At 37.9% G+C, this 19,518-nt stretch overlaps 1 protein-coding gene across 1 annotated transcript in view; it reads right to left on the bottom strand.

Moving 5' to 3' along the window:
• Positions 1-19,518, bottom strand: part of IGSF10 (immunoglobulin superfamily member 10) — a 93,754-nt gene that overhangs the window by 18,495 nt on the left and 55,741 nt on the right. Inside the window, exons 3-4 of the mRNA XM_079921176.1 lie at positions 18,365-18,494; positions 15,200-15,590 (exon numbers count right to left, since the gene is read on the bottom strand). Coding sequence (XP_079777302.1) covers positions 15,200-15,590; positions 18,365-18,494 — 521 coding nt within the window. The remainder of the gene's footprint in view (positions 1-15,199; positions 15,591-18,364; positions 18,495-19,518) is intronic.

Raw genomic sequence — 19,518 nt, 5'->3', positions numbered from 1 at the left:
GCAGGAGATAATGAAGTCGGTAGAACCAATCAATAAGAGGTGAGGATGTGGTTGAACAGAGAGGGTGATTAAGAAGAAGAGTGAAGGAAGACACAGTATGACTTTGGTAACAGAGGTAGACTCAATGGAGGAGGATCAAGTTTAATGGGGAAAGAGGAACATTGTGCCCAAGCAACGGAGCAGCCCATTAAAGGACTGACACTTTGGTGAAGTCAGAAGCCTGAAAAATCTTATAGCTCTTGGACCACCCTAAGCCTTTGCGAATCATAGAAATCTCCTCTTTCAGGTATTCACATATCACGTACCTGGTCATTTAAAAATACAGCTCTGGTGAGCCTATTTAAAATGGCTGGTCACTGCAATACTTGATAAGAGGTATGGAGTTTTACCTCCTACAAAATACAGCCAGGGACTTCCATGCTGTTCCATATCATGCATTAGACACAGCATTTAAAAGAAACATTGTACTTCTTAGAAGATATCACTTGACAGAGTGGCCGGACAGGGTCAAATCACCTTCCCATGTGTGCATGATTCCTCTCAAAGGCTTGAGAAAATCTCTTTGACCAATGACTCCAAACCCTTCAGTGTGTACTTCAATGTTACAGGCAATGCCACATATATCTGGCTACTCAGCATTCTTCAGCAAAATTTAAAGTCCCAACTTACACAGAGGAAGTAGCTGGCAAGCCTGCAAACCTCTTTGAGCACTCATAAGAGGCTCTTCTCAACCACCCACTTACCAACAGCTGTGACCTTTTACGTACTTCCCAGTACCCTGGACTCAAACCCTGCTATAGCAAAAAACATGGGAGACTTCTGGCTTAATTAAACCTCATCACAGAATTATGATCCCATCTTGGTTTGATTATTGCTCGGCCCTGGACATCAGGTATTTTACCTCAGTTGCAAATCTGATCATGTCATTTACATTCTCTCCACCACACTCAGTTCTATTCACACAGAACCACTTTCCATTCCTCAACTCTGCCATGCCCAATCAAGCTCAGGCATATGTTGTTCCTCCTACCTTCCAGTACACTTGCCGTCTGACAGGCCCTCTTCCATCACTGCCTAACTACTTACCTCCTTCATTACCCAGCCAGAAGAGTGCTACTTCTGGGTGGGCTCTCTTCTTTTTGTTCTCCTGGTACCTTCCACTTCTCCTATCATAGCCCTTATTGCCCACTAGTAGAAAGACTTGTCTAGTTGTCTGTTTTCCCACAAGACTGTAAGCCCATTACTTGTTGATCTATGTGTCCCAACCCTGGCAAAGGGACGGTCAGGAAAGATTACAGGAAGTAAGGAAGGGCAGCCTAATTCTAAGACCACATTTCTTCCACATTTTAGCTTATAAATTGAGATGTGTCTTACAACTGAAGGTGCTTTACAGTAGCGGCTGACCAGCTGGCCGTCTTGATATAGCTACCACTGCTTGCACACACACAAATACTGTTACAGCTGTTGATATTTACATATATTGTTTTCTCTTCAATTGAGTTACATGCACTGTTGGTATTACATATATTGTTTGCCACTTAAAATGTTTCTATTAAGATAACACTATGCTTCGCATTACAATAGGAAGTTATTATGCGTATAGAAAGGCCTGGAAACAGAAGCAGGACATAACTTTAATATTTGTGAAATAAGTGTTTGTCAGAGAAATGGCCACAAACCCATATTTCATAGAAAAGCAACACCTAGAGCTTTTTGGAACCTAAGAATGGAGGACACCCAAAAATAGATGAAGCTGTGTTACATTTAACTACTGAGATATGTGCAAAAGGACTGCCAAGTGAGGCAACTGAAGGTATGAGAAACTGTCAGTCTCTTAGAATAGATGGAAAAAAGGTCAAAGCAGAAGTTGATGTGACTGATTCATGAGTCTCACAGAATGATCATTAAGGCATCTCAGTCAAAGGAGAACACTTGATTGTTTAGACACGACAAAGAAATGTTAGCACTAATGGGTTTGGCTAATTATATATAATGAATGAATATATATAACATAATAACAGTGGGGGAATTTAACACCCCACTTTCATCAATGGACAGATCATTCAGACAGAAAATCAGTAAGGAAACACAGGCCTTAAATGACACATTAGACCAGATGGACTTAACTGATATTTACAGAGCATTCCATCCAAAAACAGCAGTCTACACATTCCTCTCAAGTGCACACGGAACATTCTCCAGGACTGATCACATGCTGGGCCACAAAGCAAGCCTTGGTACATTTAAGAAAATTGAAACAGTATCAAGTATCTTTTCCACCCACAACACTATGAGATTACAAATTGATGACAAGAAAAAACTGTAAAAAACACAAACAGCTGGAGGCTGAACAATATGCTACTAAACAACCAATGGATCACTGAAGAAATCAAAGCGGAAATCAAAAATACCTAGAGACAAATGAAAACAAAAGTACAATGATCCAAAATCTATAGGATGCAGAAAAAGCAGTTCTAAGAGGGACGTTTATAGCAATACAATCTTAGGAAACAAGAAAAATCCCAAATAAAAAACCTAACCTTACACCTAAAGCAACTAAAGAAAGAAGAACAAACAAAACCCAAAGTGAGTAGAAGGAAAGAAATCATAAAGAGCAGAGCAGAGAGGGCAGACAGCAAAAGCAAGAAGAACTACAATCCTGCAGCCTGTGGGAAAAAAACCACATTCACAGAAAGACAGACGAGATGAAAAGGCAGAGGGCTATGTACCAGAGAACAAAATAAAACCCCAGAAAAACAACTAAATGAAGTGGAGATAGGCCACCTTCCAGAAAAAGAATTCAGAATGATAGTGAAGATGATCCAGGACCTCGGATAAAGAACAGAGGCAAAGATCGAGAAGATGCAAGAAATGTTTAACAAAGACCTAGAAGAATTAAAGAACAAACAAACAGAGATGAACAATACAGTAACTGAAATGAAAAAAACACTAGAAGGAATCAATAGCAGGATAACTGAGGCAGAAGAACGGATAAGTGACCTGGAAGACAGAATGGTGAAAATCACTGCCACAAAACAGAATAAAGAAAAAAGAATGAAAAGAAATGAAGACAGCCTAAGAGACCCCGGGACAACATTAAACGCAACAACATTCACATTATAGGGGTCCCAGAAGGAGAGAGAGAAAGGACCCGAGAAAATATTTGAAGAGATTATAGTCGAAAACTTCCCAAACATAGGAAAGGAAATAGCCACCCAAGTTCAGGAAGTGCAGAGAGTCCCATACAGGATAAACCCAAGGAGAAACAGGCCAAGAAACATAGTAATCAATTTGGCAAAAATTAAACACAAAGAAAAATTATTGAAAGCAGCAAGGGAAAAATCACAAATAACATACAAGGGAACTCCCATAAGGTTAACAGCTGGATTCTCAGCAGAAACTCTACAAGCCAGAAGGGAGTGGCATGATATACTTAAAGTGATGAAAGAGAAGAACCTACAGCCAAGATTACTCTACCCAGCAAGGATCTCACTGAGATTCGATGGAGAAATCAAAAGCTTTACAGACAAGCAAAAGCTAAGGGAATTCAGCACCACCAAACCAGCTCTACAACAAATGCTAAAGGAACTTCTCTAAGTGGGAAACACAAGAGAAGAAGAGAACCTACAAAAACAAACCCAAAACAATTAAGAAAATGGTAATAGGAACATACATATCACTAATTACCTTAAAGGTGAATGGATTAAATGCTCCAACCAAAAGACACAGGCTTGCTGAATGGATACAAAAAAAAGACCCATATATATGCTGTCTACAAGAGACCCACTTCATACCTAGGGACACTTACAGACTGAAAGTGAGGGAATGGAAAAAGATATTCCATGCAAATGGAAATCAAAAGAAAGCTGGAGTAGCAATACTCATATTAGATAAAATAGTATTTAAAATAAAGAATGTTACAAGAGACAAGGAAGGACAGTACATAATGATCAAGGGATCAATCCAAGAAGAAGATATAACAATTATAAATATATATGCACCCAACACAGGAGCACCTCAATACATAAGGCAATTGCTAACAGCTCTAAAAGAGGAAATCAACAGTAAAACAATAATAGTGGGGGACTTTAACACCTCACTTACACCAATCAACAGCTTATCCAAATAGAAAATTAATAAAGAAACACAGCTTTAAATGACACAATAGATGAGATAGATTTAATTGATACTTATAAGACATTCCATCCAAAAACAGCAGATTACACTTTCCTCTCAAGTGCGCATGGAACATTCTCCAGGACAGATCATATCTTGGGTCACAAGTCTAGCCTCAGTTAATTTAAGAAAACTGATATCATATCAAGCATCTTTTCTGACCATAACGCTATAAGATTAGAAATCAATTTCAGGGAAAAAAAACGTAAAAAACACAAACACATGGAACCTAACAATACGTTACTAAATAACCAAGAGATCACTGAAGAAATCAAAGAGGAAATCAAAAAATACCTAGAGACAAATGACAATGAAAACACGACTATCCAAAACCTATGGGATGCAGCAAAAGCAGTTCTAAGAGGGAAGTTTATAGCTATACAAGCCTACCTCAAGAAACAAGAAAAATCTCAAACAATCTAACCTTAAACCTAAAGGAACTAGAAAAAGAAGAACAAACACAAGCCATAGTTAGCAGAAGGAAAGAAATCATAAAGATCAGAGCAGAAATAAATGAAATGGCAACAAAGAATACAAAAGCAAAGATCAGTAAAACTAAAAGCTGGTTCTTTGAGAAGATAAACAAAATTGATAAACCATTAACCAGACTCATCAAGAGGGAGAGGACTGAAATCAATAAAATTAGAAATGAAAAAGGAAAAGTTACAACAGACACTGCAGAAATACAAAGCATCCTAAGAGACTACTACAAGCAACTCTATGCCAATAAAATGGACAACCTGGAAGAAATGGACAAATTCTTAGAAACATATAACCTTCCAAGACTGAACCAGGAAGAAATAGAAAATATGAACAGACCAATCACAAGTAATGAAGTTGAAACTGTGATTAAAAATCTTCCAACAAACAAAAGGTCAGGACCAGATGGCTTCACAGGTGAATTCTATCAAACATTTAGAGAAGAGCTAACACCCATCCTTCTCAAACTCTTCCAAAAAATTGCAGAGGAAGGAACACTCCCAAATTCATTCTATGAGGCCACCATCACCCTAATACCAAAACCAGACAAAGATACTACAAAAAAAGAAAATTACAGACCAAAATCAGTGATGAATATAGATGCAAAAATCCTTAACAAAATACTAGCAAACAGAATCCAACAACACATTAAAAGGATCATACACCATGATCAAGTGGGATTCATCCCAGGGATGCAAGGATTCTTCAATATATGCAAATCAATCGATATGATACACCATATTAACAAACTGAAGAATAAAAACCATATGATCATCTCAAAAGATGCAGAAAAATCTTTTGACAAAATTGAACACCCATTTATGATAAAAAACTCTCCAGAAAGTGGGCATAGAGGGTCCTACCTCAACATAATAAAGGCCATATATGACAAACCCACAGCAAACATCATTCTCAATGGTGAAAAACTGAAAGCATTTCCTCTAAGATCAGGAACAAGACAAGGATGTCCACTCTTACAACTATTATTCAATGTAGTTTTGGAAGTGCTAGCCATGGCTGGACTATCACCTCACACCAGTTAGAATGGGCATCATCAGAAAATCTACAAACAGCAAATGCTGGAGAGGGTGTGGAGAAAAGGGAACCCTCTTGCACTGTTGGTGGGAATGTAAATTGATACAGCCATTATGGAGAACAGTATGGAGATTCCTTAAAAAACTAAAAATATAATTACCATATGACCCAGCAATCCCACTACTGGGCATATACCCAGAGAAAACCATAATTCAAAAAGACACATGCACCCTAATGTTCATTCCAGCACTATTTACAATAGCCAGGTCATGGAAGCAACCTAAATGCCCATCGACAGAGAAATGGATAAAGAAGATGTGGTACATATATACAATGGAATATTACTCAGCCGTAAAAGGAACAAAACTGGGTCATTTGTAGAGACATGGATGGATCTAGAGAATGTCATACAGAGTGAAGTAAGTCAGAAAGAGAAAAACAAATATCGTACATTAACACATATATGTGGAACCTAGAAAAATGGTACAGATGAACCAGTTTGCAGGGCAGAAATTGAGACAGAGATGTAGAGAACAAACGTATAGCCACCAAGGGGGGAAAGAGGTGGGGGGGTGGTGTGATGAATTGGGAGATTGGGATTGACATGTATACACTGACGTGTATAAAATGGATGACTAGTAAGAACCTGCTGTATAAAAAAAATAAATAAAATTCAAAAAAACCCCAACACTAGTAAATTTAAAAAAAAAAGATCAGAGCAGAAATAAATGAAATGGAGATGAAGAAAATAGAAAAGATCAATGGAACAAATTCAGTTCTTTGAAAAGATAGACAAAATTGATAAACCTTTAGCCAGACTCATCAAGAAAAAAAGGGAGAGGACTCAAATTAATAAAATTAGAAATGAAAAGCGAGAAGTTACAATGGACACCACAGAAATGCAAAGGCTCCTAACAGACTACTATCAATACAAGCAACTATATGCCAATAAAATGGACAACCTAGAAGAAATGGACAAATTCTTAGAAGGATACAATCTCCCAAGACTGACCAGGAAGAAATAGAAAATATGAACAGACCAATCACAAGTACTAAAATTGAAACTGTAATTTTAAAATTCCCAACAAACAAAAGTCCATGACCAGATGGCTTCACAGGCAAATTCTATCTAACATTTAGAGAAGAGTTAACACCTATCCTTTTCAAACTCTTCCAAAAAATCGCATAGGATCGGAAACTCCCAAACTCATTCTATGAGGCCCCCATCACCCTGAATCATACAAGGATACCACAAAAAAAAGAAAGAAAGAAAGAAAGAAAATTACAGACCAATATCACTGATGAGCATAGATGGAAAAATCCTCAACAAAATGTTAGCAAACTGAATCCTACAATACATTAAAAGGATCATACACCACGATCAAGTGGGATATATCCCAGGGATGCAAGGATTTTTTTCAATATCTGCAAATCAATCAGTGTGATACATCACATTAACAAATTGAAGAATAAAAACCATATGATCATCTCAATAGATTCAGAAAAAGCTTTCGACAAAATTGAACACTGATTTATGGGGGAGAACTCTTTAGAAAGTGGGCATAGAGGGAACATACCTCAACATAATAAAGGCCATATATAACAGACCTACAGCCAACATCATACTCAATGGTGAAAAGCTGAAAGCATTTTCTCTAAGATCAGGAACAAGACAAGGATGTCCACTCTCGCCACTTTTATTCAACATAGTTTTGGAAGTCCTAGCCACGGCAATCAGAGAAGAAAAATAAATAAAAGGAATTCAAATTGGAAAAGTTAAAACTGTCACTGTTTGCTGATGACTTGATACTATACATAGAAAATCCTAAAGGTGATACCAGAAAACACTAGAGCTCATCAATGAATTCAGTAAAGTTGCAGGATACAAAATTAATACTCAGAAATCTGTTGCACTTCTATACACTAACAATGAAAAATCAGAAAGAAAAATTAAAGAAACAATCCGATTTATGATTGCATCAAGAAGAATAAAATACCTAGGGATAAACCTACCTAAGGAGGCAAAAGAACTGTACTCCAAAAACTATAAGATGCTGATGAAAGAAATGGAAGATGGCACAAACAGTTGGAAAAGTATACCGTGTTCTTGGATTGGAAGAATCAATACAGTAGTTCCCCTACACACAAATGAGTTCCATTCCAAGAGCGTGTTCATAAATCCAGTTCGTAAGTCCAACGAAGTTAGCCTAGGTACCCAACTGACACAATTATCTATATAGTACTGTACTGTAATAGGTTTATAATACTTTTCACACAAATAATACCTAAAAAACAAACACAAAAAATAAAACATTTTTAATCTTACAGTACAGTACCTTGAAAAGCACAATAGTATAGTACAACAGCTGGCATACGGGGGCTGGCATTGAGTGAATAGGCAAGAAGAGTTACTGACTGGAGGAGGAAGAGGAGGTGGGAGACGGTAGAGCTGAAGGATCATCAGCAATAGTATAGAGGGCGAGCTGCAATTTCACTCATGCTTGACATTGATGGCACAGGTTCTGGTTCCTTGCTGGATTCAGTTCTATCTACCCTATTGAAAAAAATGATCCAGTGATGTCTGGGTAGTAGCTCTTTTTCTCTCATCATAGATGATAATGGTAGCACTGGATTACATCCTGAATGGCTGCTGCAACCTTCGTGTACCATTCTACATTCAGATCCTGTGTCTCAAAAACTAACAGTGCCTCCTCAAATAAATAAAATCCCCTTGCCATCTCCTGCACTGTGAATCTCTTTGGTTCTTCAGTTCCTTCTTCTTCCTCTTGTCTCTCTTCATCCTTTCTCTGGTCCTCCAATTCCATCAGGCCTTCAATGCACGTTCGAATCTTTGAAAGTTCACAACTTGAAGGTTCGTATGTAGGGGACTTACTGTATTGTCAAAATGACTATACTACCCAAGCCAATCTATGGATTCAATGCAATCCCTATTAAATTACAATCCCTATTAAATTACCAATGGCATTTTTCACAGAACTAGAACAAAAAAAGTTCAAAGTTTGTATGGAGACACAAAAGACTCCAAATAGCCAAAGCAATCTTGAGGAAGAAAAACAGCTGGAGGAACTAGGATCCCTGACTTCAGACCATACTGCAAAGCCACAGTCATCAAAACAGTATGGTACTGGCACAGAACATAAAAATATACATCAATGGAACAGGATAGAAAGCCCAGAAATAACCCCATGCACCTGTGGTCAATTAATCTATGACAAAGGAGGCAAGACTATACAATGGAGAAAAGACAGTCTCTTCAATAAATGGTTCTGGAAAAACCGGACAAGTACATGTAAAAGAATGAAATTAGAACACTCTCTAACACCATACACAAAAATGAAGTGGATTAAAGACCTAAACATAAGACTGGGTACTATAACACTCAATAGAGGAAAACATAGGCAGAACACTCTTTGACATAAATCACAGCAATATCTTTTTGGATCCATCTCCTAGAGTAATGAAAATAAAAACAAAAATTTTAAAATGGGACCTAATTACACTCAAAAGCTTTTGCACAGCAAAGGAAACCATAAACAAAAAAACAACCCACAGAATGAGAGAAAATATTTGCAAATGATGAGACTGATAAGGGGTTAATCTTTACAAAATTTACAAACAGCTCATGTAGCTCAATATCAAAAAAACAAACCCAATGAAACAAAAAATGGGCAGAAGACCTAAATAGACATTTCCCCAAAGAAGACATGTAGATGGCCAAGAGGCACATGAAAAGATGCTCAATATCGTTAATTATTAGAGAAATGCAAATCAAAACTACAATGAGAGTGCTGTACACTTGAAACTACAAAACTACCTCACACTAGTCAGAATGGCCATCATCAAAAAGTCTACAAACAATAAATGCCAGAGAGGGTGTGGAGAAAAGGGAACACTCCTACATTGTTGGTGGGAATATAAATTGGTAGTCACTATGGAAAACAGTATGGAGGTTCCTTAAAAACTAAAAATAGAGCTACCATATGATCCAGCAATCCCACTCCCGGGCATATATCCAGAGAAAACTATGGTTAGAAAGGATACATGCATCCCAATGTTCATTACAATAGGCAAGACATGGAAGCAACCTAAATATCCATTGACAGATGAATGGATAAAGAATATGTGGTACATATATACAGTGGAATAATACTCAGCCATTGAAAAGAATGAAATAATGCCATTTGCAGCAAGATGGATGTACATGGAGAGTATAATACTAAGTGAAGTAAGTCAGACAGAGAAAGACAAATATCATGTTATCATTTATATGCAGAATCTAAAAAAATGATACAAATGAACTTATTTACAAAACAGAAACAGATCCACAGACATAGAAAACAAACTTACGGTTACCAAAGTGGGGTGGAGAGATAAATTGGGAGATTGGGATTGACATATACATACTACTGTATATAAACTACATAACCAACAAGGACCTACTGTGTAGCACAGGGAACTATGCTGAATATTCTGTAATAACCTAAATGGGAAAAGCATTTGAAAAAGAATAGGTATATGTATACATATAACTGAATCACTTTGCTGTACACTTGAAATTAACACAACATTGTAAAACAACTATAGCCCAATTAAAAAAAAAGACCATAGGTGGCTGGTGGACTCATTTGTATTCACCAGCCAAATGGCTATTTAATTGATAAAATCTTAACAAAAACTGAGTACTATGTTCTAGGCACTTTCTAGGGGACAGAGGTAGATAAATGAGACATAGGAAAGGCAACACCCCTTCCTAGTAGGGATGAGTGCTGAGCAGTTTGTGGCTGGGAGCCCATCAGGCAGAAAAGTGCTCCAGACAGGGAAGGAGCAGGTATGAGGTGGTAAAACAGTGTGCGGTGTGTCTGGGATGAGAGCTGGAAGGAAGGAGATGAGGCTGAGACCCAGCAAGGAGCGTGCTGGGAACACCTGGCATGATGGGCCAACAAGCTTGGGCTTTGTTCTCTAGGCCAGGGTCAGCAAACTTTTTATGTAAAGGGCCAGACAGCGAAGATTTTATGTTTTGTGGACCAGAGGTCTCTGACAAAATGGCTCGACTATGCCACCATAGCACCAAGGCAGCCGTAGATGATATGTAAAGAACTGGGCATGACTGTGTTCCAATAAAACTCTACTTACGAAAGCTTGTACAGGGCTGGAATTGGCCTGTGGGCTCTAGTTTGGCAATTCCCGGGCTCTATTAGGTCATTTAAAAAATTCTTTAGTATGTAAAATAACTGGATATCTAACAGTCAGTGGCATACTCCACCTGATGAAATGTTAGCTGCTAACCATATATATTAGCCTGATTTTACTACCAGAGCATGTAACTAGCAAAATGGCAAGTAGGTTTAACACTTTGTAGGAACTGAGCACAGAATCACTTCTCCCTATGGGCAAAATCTTATTTCTTCTTTCACTTCTACCTTTCTCAGATGAGTTTCCCCATTTGCTCACCATTCTCTCCCTGTAGTCCAGCTAGCAACTGCATGAAAATCCAGCAGTTCTTTCTCATTCCTCATTCTCCTTTATTTCTCCATAGCATTAGAAAGTATTGGGAAAACCCCGCTCAGTCCCTACTGCCTGTTAGGTATCTGTGAAGCTACTTTCAGGTGTGGTCACCTCATAATTCAATTTCTCATTCCCCAGACATGAAACACCATGAGCACTTCCTAGTTGGGTTCCCACTTCACCCCCTTCCCCAGGTCCATCCTCTCCACTGCTCACAGATTGGTCATCCCTAAAAAGCATTTCATTGGGAAACCCTGCATTCAAATCTTCCACTGTAAAATCTCCCTTTTGTCGATAGGATAAAATAAAAAAATTTAGTCTGGCATTCAGCACTCCCCACAGTTGGGTTCAAAACCATCTATAAATAATAAATGCTAAAGAGGGTGAAGAGAAAAGGGAACCCTCCTACACTGTTGTAATTGGTGCAGCCAGTATGGAAAACATACTGGAGATTCCTTAAAAAAACTTAAAACAGTTACCATATGATACAGCAATCCCACTCCTGAGCATATATCTGGAGAAAACTCTTAATTCAAAAAGGTATGTGCACCCCAATGTTCATAGCAGCACTTCTTACAATAGCCAAGACATGTCCGTTGACAGATGAATGGATAAAGAAGATGTGGTAAATATATATACACAATGGAATATTATTCAGCCATAAGAAAGAATGAAATAATGCCATTTGCAACAACATGGATGGGCCTAGAGATTATACTAAGCAAAGTAACTCAGAGAAAGACAAATACCATATGATATCACTTATATGTGGATAATCTAAAATATGACACAAATGAACTTATTTACAAAACAGAAGCAGACCCACAGACTTAGAAAACTTATGGTTACCAAAGGGGAAAGGGGGTATATAAATTAGGTGTTTGGGATTAACAGATACAATACTACATATAAAATAAACAACAATGTCCTACCGTATAGCACAGGGAACAATATTCAATATCTTGTAATAAACTCTAATAGAAAATATGAAAAAGGATATATATATATATATATATATATATATATATATATATAATCTGAATCACTTGCTGTACACCAGAAACTAACACAACAATTCAAATCAACTCTACTTCAATTTAAAAAAACCAGAATACCTTGCCAGTCTCTACTGACTCCATGCCAGGCAAATTGGGCTGTTCACTGCCCTCTTCATGAGACTTATCCTATCTGGTTTTAGGTACAAAGCAGTTTCTCCATCCCAAATACATTATAGAAAAAGGTCTGGACTTTTCAGTTTCTACTTTTCTACTTTCTAGCTGTGTGAGCTGGGTAGCAATGAAAATCATGATAATACTTCATGTGTGTTGAGTGCTTACTTTGTGTCATATGCTGTGCTAAGCACTTCATATGTATTATTTTAATTATTTTTTCCAATTATTATTATCCCTATGTTACAGGTGAGAAAACTGATGCATAAAAGAGTCTAAATGACTAGCTCAAGATACCCAGCTTTTCTAAGCCTCAGTTTCTTCATCTGTAAATTGAGGATTCTTGTGAGGATTAAATAGAAAGCATCGAGCACAATGTCAAACACAAACTGAGTATATGTTACCTTTCTGCTTGCTCCCTATTATTCCTTCCTGTCCTTTCGGTATATCTTTTGTGCCCCAGCACAGTTTTCCTCCATTTTAGTCAAGGCAGAAGTAACTTACTGACTCTGGCTCCTATAGAACTAAATCTTCAATATAAACATTTTGATGTTTTTCACCCATAGCCTTATTATCTTTTTATGTGTTCATCATACTTACCTACAAGACTGCAAACTCTTGAAGAGCAAAGGTGGTGTCTACTGGCCTAAAGTAGTTCACTTTTTGACTAATTATTTTGACTGACTACATATATATACATACATATATACATACAATTGTGTATCTATATATATATATACACACACACAATATATATATATTTTACCACAGCAACTTCAAATTTTCCCACTTTTCTCAAGCTTCCGACCTTGACCCCTTCCTAGCACCCTCCTCAGTCACCTCTCCTACAACGTCACGAAAGAGGAAAAGCCATCAGATAAGAACTTTCTTACTCTCCTCCACTACACCCAGCAACTCGCCTCTGTGCCAGTCTAGTCCTTTCCCTCCTACCTCCTACGGAAAATCCCTCCCCTATGGCTGGGTCTCTTGCCCTCCAGTCATCTCGGGGGACTTGCTCCATTGATGATCTGCTCCTTCTGCAATGTTGCTACCTTCTCCTGCTCAACAATCTCATCTCACCTTAAACATGCTCAGGTCTCTCTGATGCTCGGAGTCCTGAACGATGGCACATTTCCAGCTGGCGGCCACCATTCCTCCCTCACCTCAAGCCAAACCTCTCCAGAGTCAACTGTGGCCCTGCCTCCCCCTCCCACCTGCACAGCAATCCAGCTCTCATTGATCTTTCCAAAGTAACCAGCCACCCCTTTGATGCCAAAATCAATGGACTCCTTTCAGTCACTACCTAAGGACCTGATTAACTGAAATGATTCATCAGATTTTAACGATAGTGCAATTAGTTGTCTGTCCATTTTCCCCAACAAGAATGTAAGCTCCATGAAGGCAGGGACCTTCATCAGTTCTGTTCACTTTGGGATCCCTATGTTGTCTCTGGCCTCTTGTACATAATAAGTTTACAATAACTAAGGGACTGAATGGATCTTGCCCTCTTCTTGGTAAATTCTACTTTCCCCATCAAAGCATGTTTTACACTCTGATTGTCTGCTTATCTGTATCCCACCAGCAGTGTAGTTAGAGCAGAGACAGTGCTCTTGGTAGTTGCATCACTGAGCACAGGGCCTTGAATAGAACTCCAAAACATATGTATTGATCGAATGACTGAAGGGAAGATAAGAAGAGGGAAGGGCTTTTATGCCTTGTGGTAAGTAGGGAAGAGAGTAACACACAATACATTCTTATTTCCCAATCTTGCTAAAAGCCAAGAGTGATGATTGGATAGTTGACCTGAATTAATGAAAGATTATTCATTAATGAATTAAGAGAGTTCATTCTCATTGAATTATTATTGAGCTTTCATTTTCTTTCCAGCTAAATTACCTTGGCACTCCCTACTTACTGGGGAAACACCTCCAGGCAGATTAGATACCATCTCACACCAGTCAGAATGGCCATCATCAAAAAATCTAGAAACAATAAATGCTGGAGAGGGTGTGGAGAAAAGGGAACACTCTTGCACTGTTGGTGGGAATGTAAATTGATACAGCCACTGCGGAGAACAGTATGCAGGTTCCTTAAAAAACTACAAATAGAACTACCATATGACCCAGCAATCCCACTACTGGGCATATACCCTGAGAAAACCATAATTCAAAAAGAGTCATGTACCAAAATGTTCATTGCAGCTCTATTTACAATAGCCCACAGATGGAAACAACCTAAGTGTCCATCATCGGATGAATGGATAAAGAAGATGTGGCACATATATACAATGGAATATTACTCAGCCATAAAAAGAAACGAAGCTATTTGTAATGAGGTGGATAGACCTAGAGTCTGTCATACAGAGTGAAGTAAGTCAGAAAGAGAAAGACAAATACCGTATGCTAACACATATATATGGAATTTAAGAAAACAAAATGTCATGAAGAACCTAGGGGTAAGACAGGAATAAAGACACAGACCTACTAGAGAACGGACTTGAGGATATGGGGAGGGGGAAGGGTAAGCTATGGCAAAGTGAGAGAGTGGCATGGACATATATACACTACCAAACGTAAAATAGATAGCTAGTGGGAAGCAGCCGCATAGCACAGGGAGATTAGCTCAGTGCTTTGTGACCACCTAGAGGGGTGGGATAGGGAGGGTGGGAGGGAGGGAGACGCAAGAGGAAAGAGATATGGGAACATATGTATATGTATAACTGATTCATTTTGTTATAAAACAGAAACTAACATACCATTGTAAAGCAATTATACTCCAATAAAGAAAAAAAAAGAAAGAAACAGTCCAGGTACCTGGCTTCTCCCGTATCCAGTCAGACAACCATTTCAAATGACAATCACAGGTCCAGGGATTCCCATGAAGATAAAGGCTTTCCAGATCAGGCATATAGGTGACCATCTCTTGAGGGATGGAGCTCAGAAAGTTATCAGACAAGTATAGGTACTTAATGAAAGATGTTTTAAATATCCGGAGGTAGCACAAGGAGACAAATGTATCTGGATGAAGCTTAGTGAGCTGGTTCCCTTCCAAGTGCACCAGTCGGAGAGAGGTGAGTCCATAAAAAACCTCTGGGTTTATAAACTCGATATTGTTGTGGTCCATATGCAACCGTGTCAAGCTCCTGAGACCATAGAAAGTGTCCTTCTGAAGTTTTCGAACTTTGTTATAGCTCATTTTTAAGACCTAAGAGTAAAAAGAACACACTTATTTTGTCAAAGGAATTATCACAAAAAGGAAAATCATATCCATAGTAAAACATACGTTGAGATTAATCCAATGCAGTGTGTGTACCTTGTTTGGATCCTAATTCAAACAAACGAGTTGCAAATCAAGTATGAGAACATCAGGGTAATTAGAATATTCATGAACAGTTTATGATATTGAGGAATTACTGCTATAATTTTAAGGTATAATACTGATATTATGGTTCATTTTAAAAGATTCCATAACTTTGACATATGTATTGAAGTACTTATAGATGAAACATTACGATATCTCAGATTTGTTTCAAAACAATGCAATGAAGTAGAAAAGTAGTGGGTGAGGTACAGGTGAAACAAGATCTGTTATGTGTTGATAACTACTGAAGCTGGGTGATGCTGCATTGGGGATCATTATATTATTCTATTTTTGTATATGGTATACTTTTTTAAAAACGTATTATGGAAATTTTCAACCATATACAAAAGTATCTTGACATTTCAAGTAAACTTAAGATTTCTTGAACCTGAATTTTTCATAAGAAATATGATTTTATCTTTCACATTTAAAACACCTTTGGACTTCCCCGGTGGCACAGTGGTTAAGAATCCGCCTGCCAATGCAGGGGACATGGGTTTGATTCCTGGTCCGGGAAGATCCCACATGCTGCGGAGCAACTAAGCCCGTGCGCCACAACTACTGAACCTGTGCTCTAGAGCCCGCGAGCCACAACTACTGAAGCCCATGCACCTAGAGCCCATGCTCCGCAGTAAGAGAAGCCACCACAATGAGAAGCCTGTGCACTGCAACAAAGACCCAACGCAGCCAAAAATAAATAAATAAATAAATTTAAAAATAAATAAATAAAATGGCTTTACTGAGATATAATTCACATGCCATAAAAATCCACCTTTTTATTTATTTTTTTAAAAGATTTTTTTTATGTGGACCATTTTTAAAGTCTTTATTGAATTTGTTACAATATTGCTTCTGTTTTCTGTCTTGGTTTTTTGGCCACAAGGCATGTGGGCTCTTAGCTCCCTGACCAGGGATCAAACCTGCACCACCCCCTGCATTGCAAGGTCAAGTCTTAACCACTGGACCGCCAGGGAAGTCCCCAAAATCCACCTTTTTAAACTGTACAATTCAGTGGCTTTTAGTATACTCACAAGGTTGTGCAACCATCGCCACTATCTAATTTTAGAACATTTTCATCACCCCAAAATAAAAACTGATATCCATTAGCAGGCATTCTCCCCCTCCTCCTAGCCCTAGAAAACCACTAATTTACTTTGTTTCTGTGGATTTGCCTATTGTCAACATTTTAAATAATGGATGATACGATATGTGGTCTTTTGTGTCTGGCTTTTTCCAATTAGCATAATATTTCCAAGACCCACCCCGGTTGTAGCACATATCGGTCCTTCATGCCTTCTTATTACTGAGTTGTATCCCACTGTATACATGTAATATATTTTGTTTATCCATTTATGAGTCAATGGACATTTGGGTGCTTTTTATTTTTTAGCTATTATGAGTAATATGATTTTTAATTGATTTTGAATTGAAATTAAAAGTTTTTCAGTATTTCAGTAGTGTGTGGGTATTCTCCAATTCCTTCTCCAGTTACCAACTGAACACGCTCCTTCTCCCAAAAAGAAAAGAAAAAGAAATGCTAGCAAAAACAATGATTTATCATCATATTATCCTAATTTGACCTAATCTGTCATCTCTGTTGAGAATGTTTTTCTGGAATGCCAAGTTCCCTAATAAGCAAAGAAAATTGAAATTGACAACATGGAACGGCTTTGCCCCAAGTATTATCAAACTCAGTGTTCATCAATATCTATGGAAAACCTGGTCAAGAAAACAAATACGTGTGAATTCCATGAATGAAATGTATTCCATCTAATCCTCTGAAGATATATATTCCAAATAAAGCCTGATTAAGCCAAACCAACAGAATCACATACCTAGACTTAAATCTATGGTTTTACAGAGGCTTAGTGTGATGTAAAAAGGCTCACACTGCCCACTGGCATTTTATCTTTTCTAAGGATAGAACTGACTTTATTTTATTGCACTGTATCTCTTCTATGAGGAGCTTTGGGAAACATTTTTTTTTTCTAATTTAAAATCAGATGTGGTTGTACTTTTCCTGAACAGTAGTTTTATTTTTTAATTAACTGAAAAATTGAGTTAGCTTCTCAAAAGCCTCAAGTCCTACTTACAGCAGACATACTGATCTTTATGCCTGCAGTTCCCCGCATTCCCTTTGTTCTTGTTCCTAAGATTTCTTCTACCTTTTGCTTTCTTTCCTACTGGGGTGGTAATTCTTACAATATTCGATGCATTCTTGGAAGTCCCCGTAACTGTAAAAAAGTTTTTGAATAAGGCAGTGCATAAGTAAAGTGAAGCTAACTTCTATGTAAAGACTGCAATTATTTTTAGAAACTATTCAATTCCCAGATGAACATGACTAGAAGTGGCCTTTTAGGATTAAATTTTAAAGGTTTAGTAATCCTTGGGCATTGATAATTTTTTTCTTTCTATGAGCCTGAGGTATGAGAAAATCAGAATTTTCTTATTCTAATTTCCACATACAGTTGCCTTTAAAAAGAAATCAGTTATTTGACCTTTTCCCTTGATGTCTACATCTAATGTACAGTGTCGATTTGGGGGGTTCTCCAGGAACAGGTAGCTTTTGGAGGCACATCTCACCGCATTAACCTGCCCCTTCCCCACATCAGTCTCACCTGCAAGGCCTGCAAATCTGAGAAGGTCTTAGGAGGGATTGTGTGAATGCCATTGCTGTGTAGCATTAGTAACTCCAACTTGTTTAGGCCAGAAAAATCCGTTTCTGTCAATCTCACCAAACTGTTGTACCTGAAAGAAAAACATCATTCTGGGCATAAGCTAAGTCAACTAAAGTTCAAATGTCAAAGCAAAACCCAACAAACACACACATAGAACTGAATTTCACTCCCCGCCCCCTTTTTATTTCTTGTGCTCTAAGGAGATAATCCAATGCTTGAAATATTGTTGAAATTCATCAGACGCCACAGAAGGTCAGCCCCTCCAACCCAGCCCTTGCAGTCTCAGTTACAATTATCCTACTCAGATTCCTGGAAAATGCCACATCCCTTCTCATTTTCAAACCTTTGTACATATGCTGTTCCTGCATGCTGGAATGCCTTTGACTCTAGCCCTATTTGTGAACACTGTTAAGACCCAGTCCATTCTCTAATAACATGGCCCCCTTGTTCTCCCAGGTGTAATTCATCATTATGAAGTAATGGTTAAGAAACCTGGGCTCTGAAGCCAAATGTTTTGGGTATGAGTATAAACTCAGGTACCTGGGAGTAGGGCTGACCCTGGGTTAAATCAGTAACCTTTCTGTGCCTCAGTTTCCTTGTCTATAAAATGCAAATAATAGAACCTACTTCAAACGGGTTATGAGGATTAAATGAATGCGTACATGAAGAGTGCTTAGCTCAATGCCAGGACACAGTGTTAGTGATTGTGTCCCAAGGCACTTTGTATGCTCTATTATAGTTCTTATTAAATTGTACTAATTATACAACTGTCTTCTCCCTTTAACTATGGTTTCTAGAAATGAATAATATATCTTGTTCATCATTGTATCCCTGGTACCATCATTGTGTTTGGCCCACAGTAGGCGCCCACTAATGTCCAATAAATGATGTTTAGTCTGCTTGTATGTGCATTCACACACACAGTTTTTCATCAACTTTTAAAATACAGTTGCCTTTTAGCAGATTTAATTTACACATTTTTAAAGCCTTTTAAATAAGTCGGTTTCTATGGAGAAAAAATCCAAGGGCCTTAAAAAAAGATCTAGTTGAGTTTTCATATATATCTTTTATGTGTAAGAGGACGCTTCCAGTTG

This window comes from Stenella coeruleoalba (genome assembly GCF_951394435.1).
Source record: "Stenella coeruleoalba genome assembly, chromosome: 5".
Taxonomy (NCBI): domain Eukaryota; kingdom Metazoa; phylum Chordata; class Mammalia; order Artiodactyla; family Delphinidae; genus Stenella; species Stenella coeruleoalba.
This window is presented reverse-complemented; position numbering and strand designations above follow the sequence as displayed.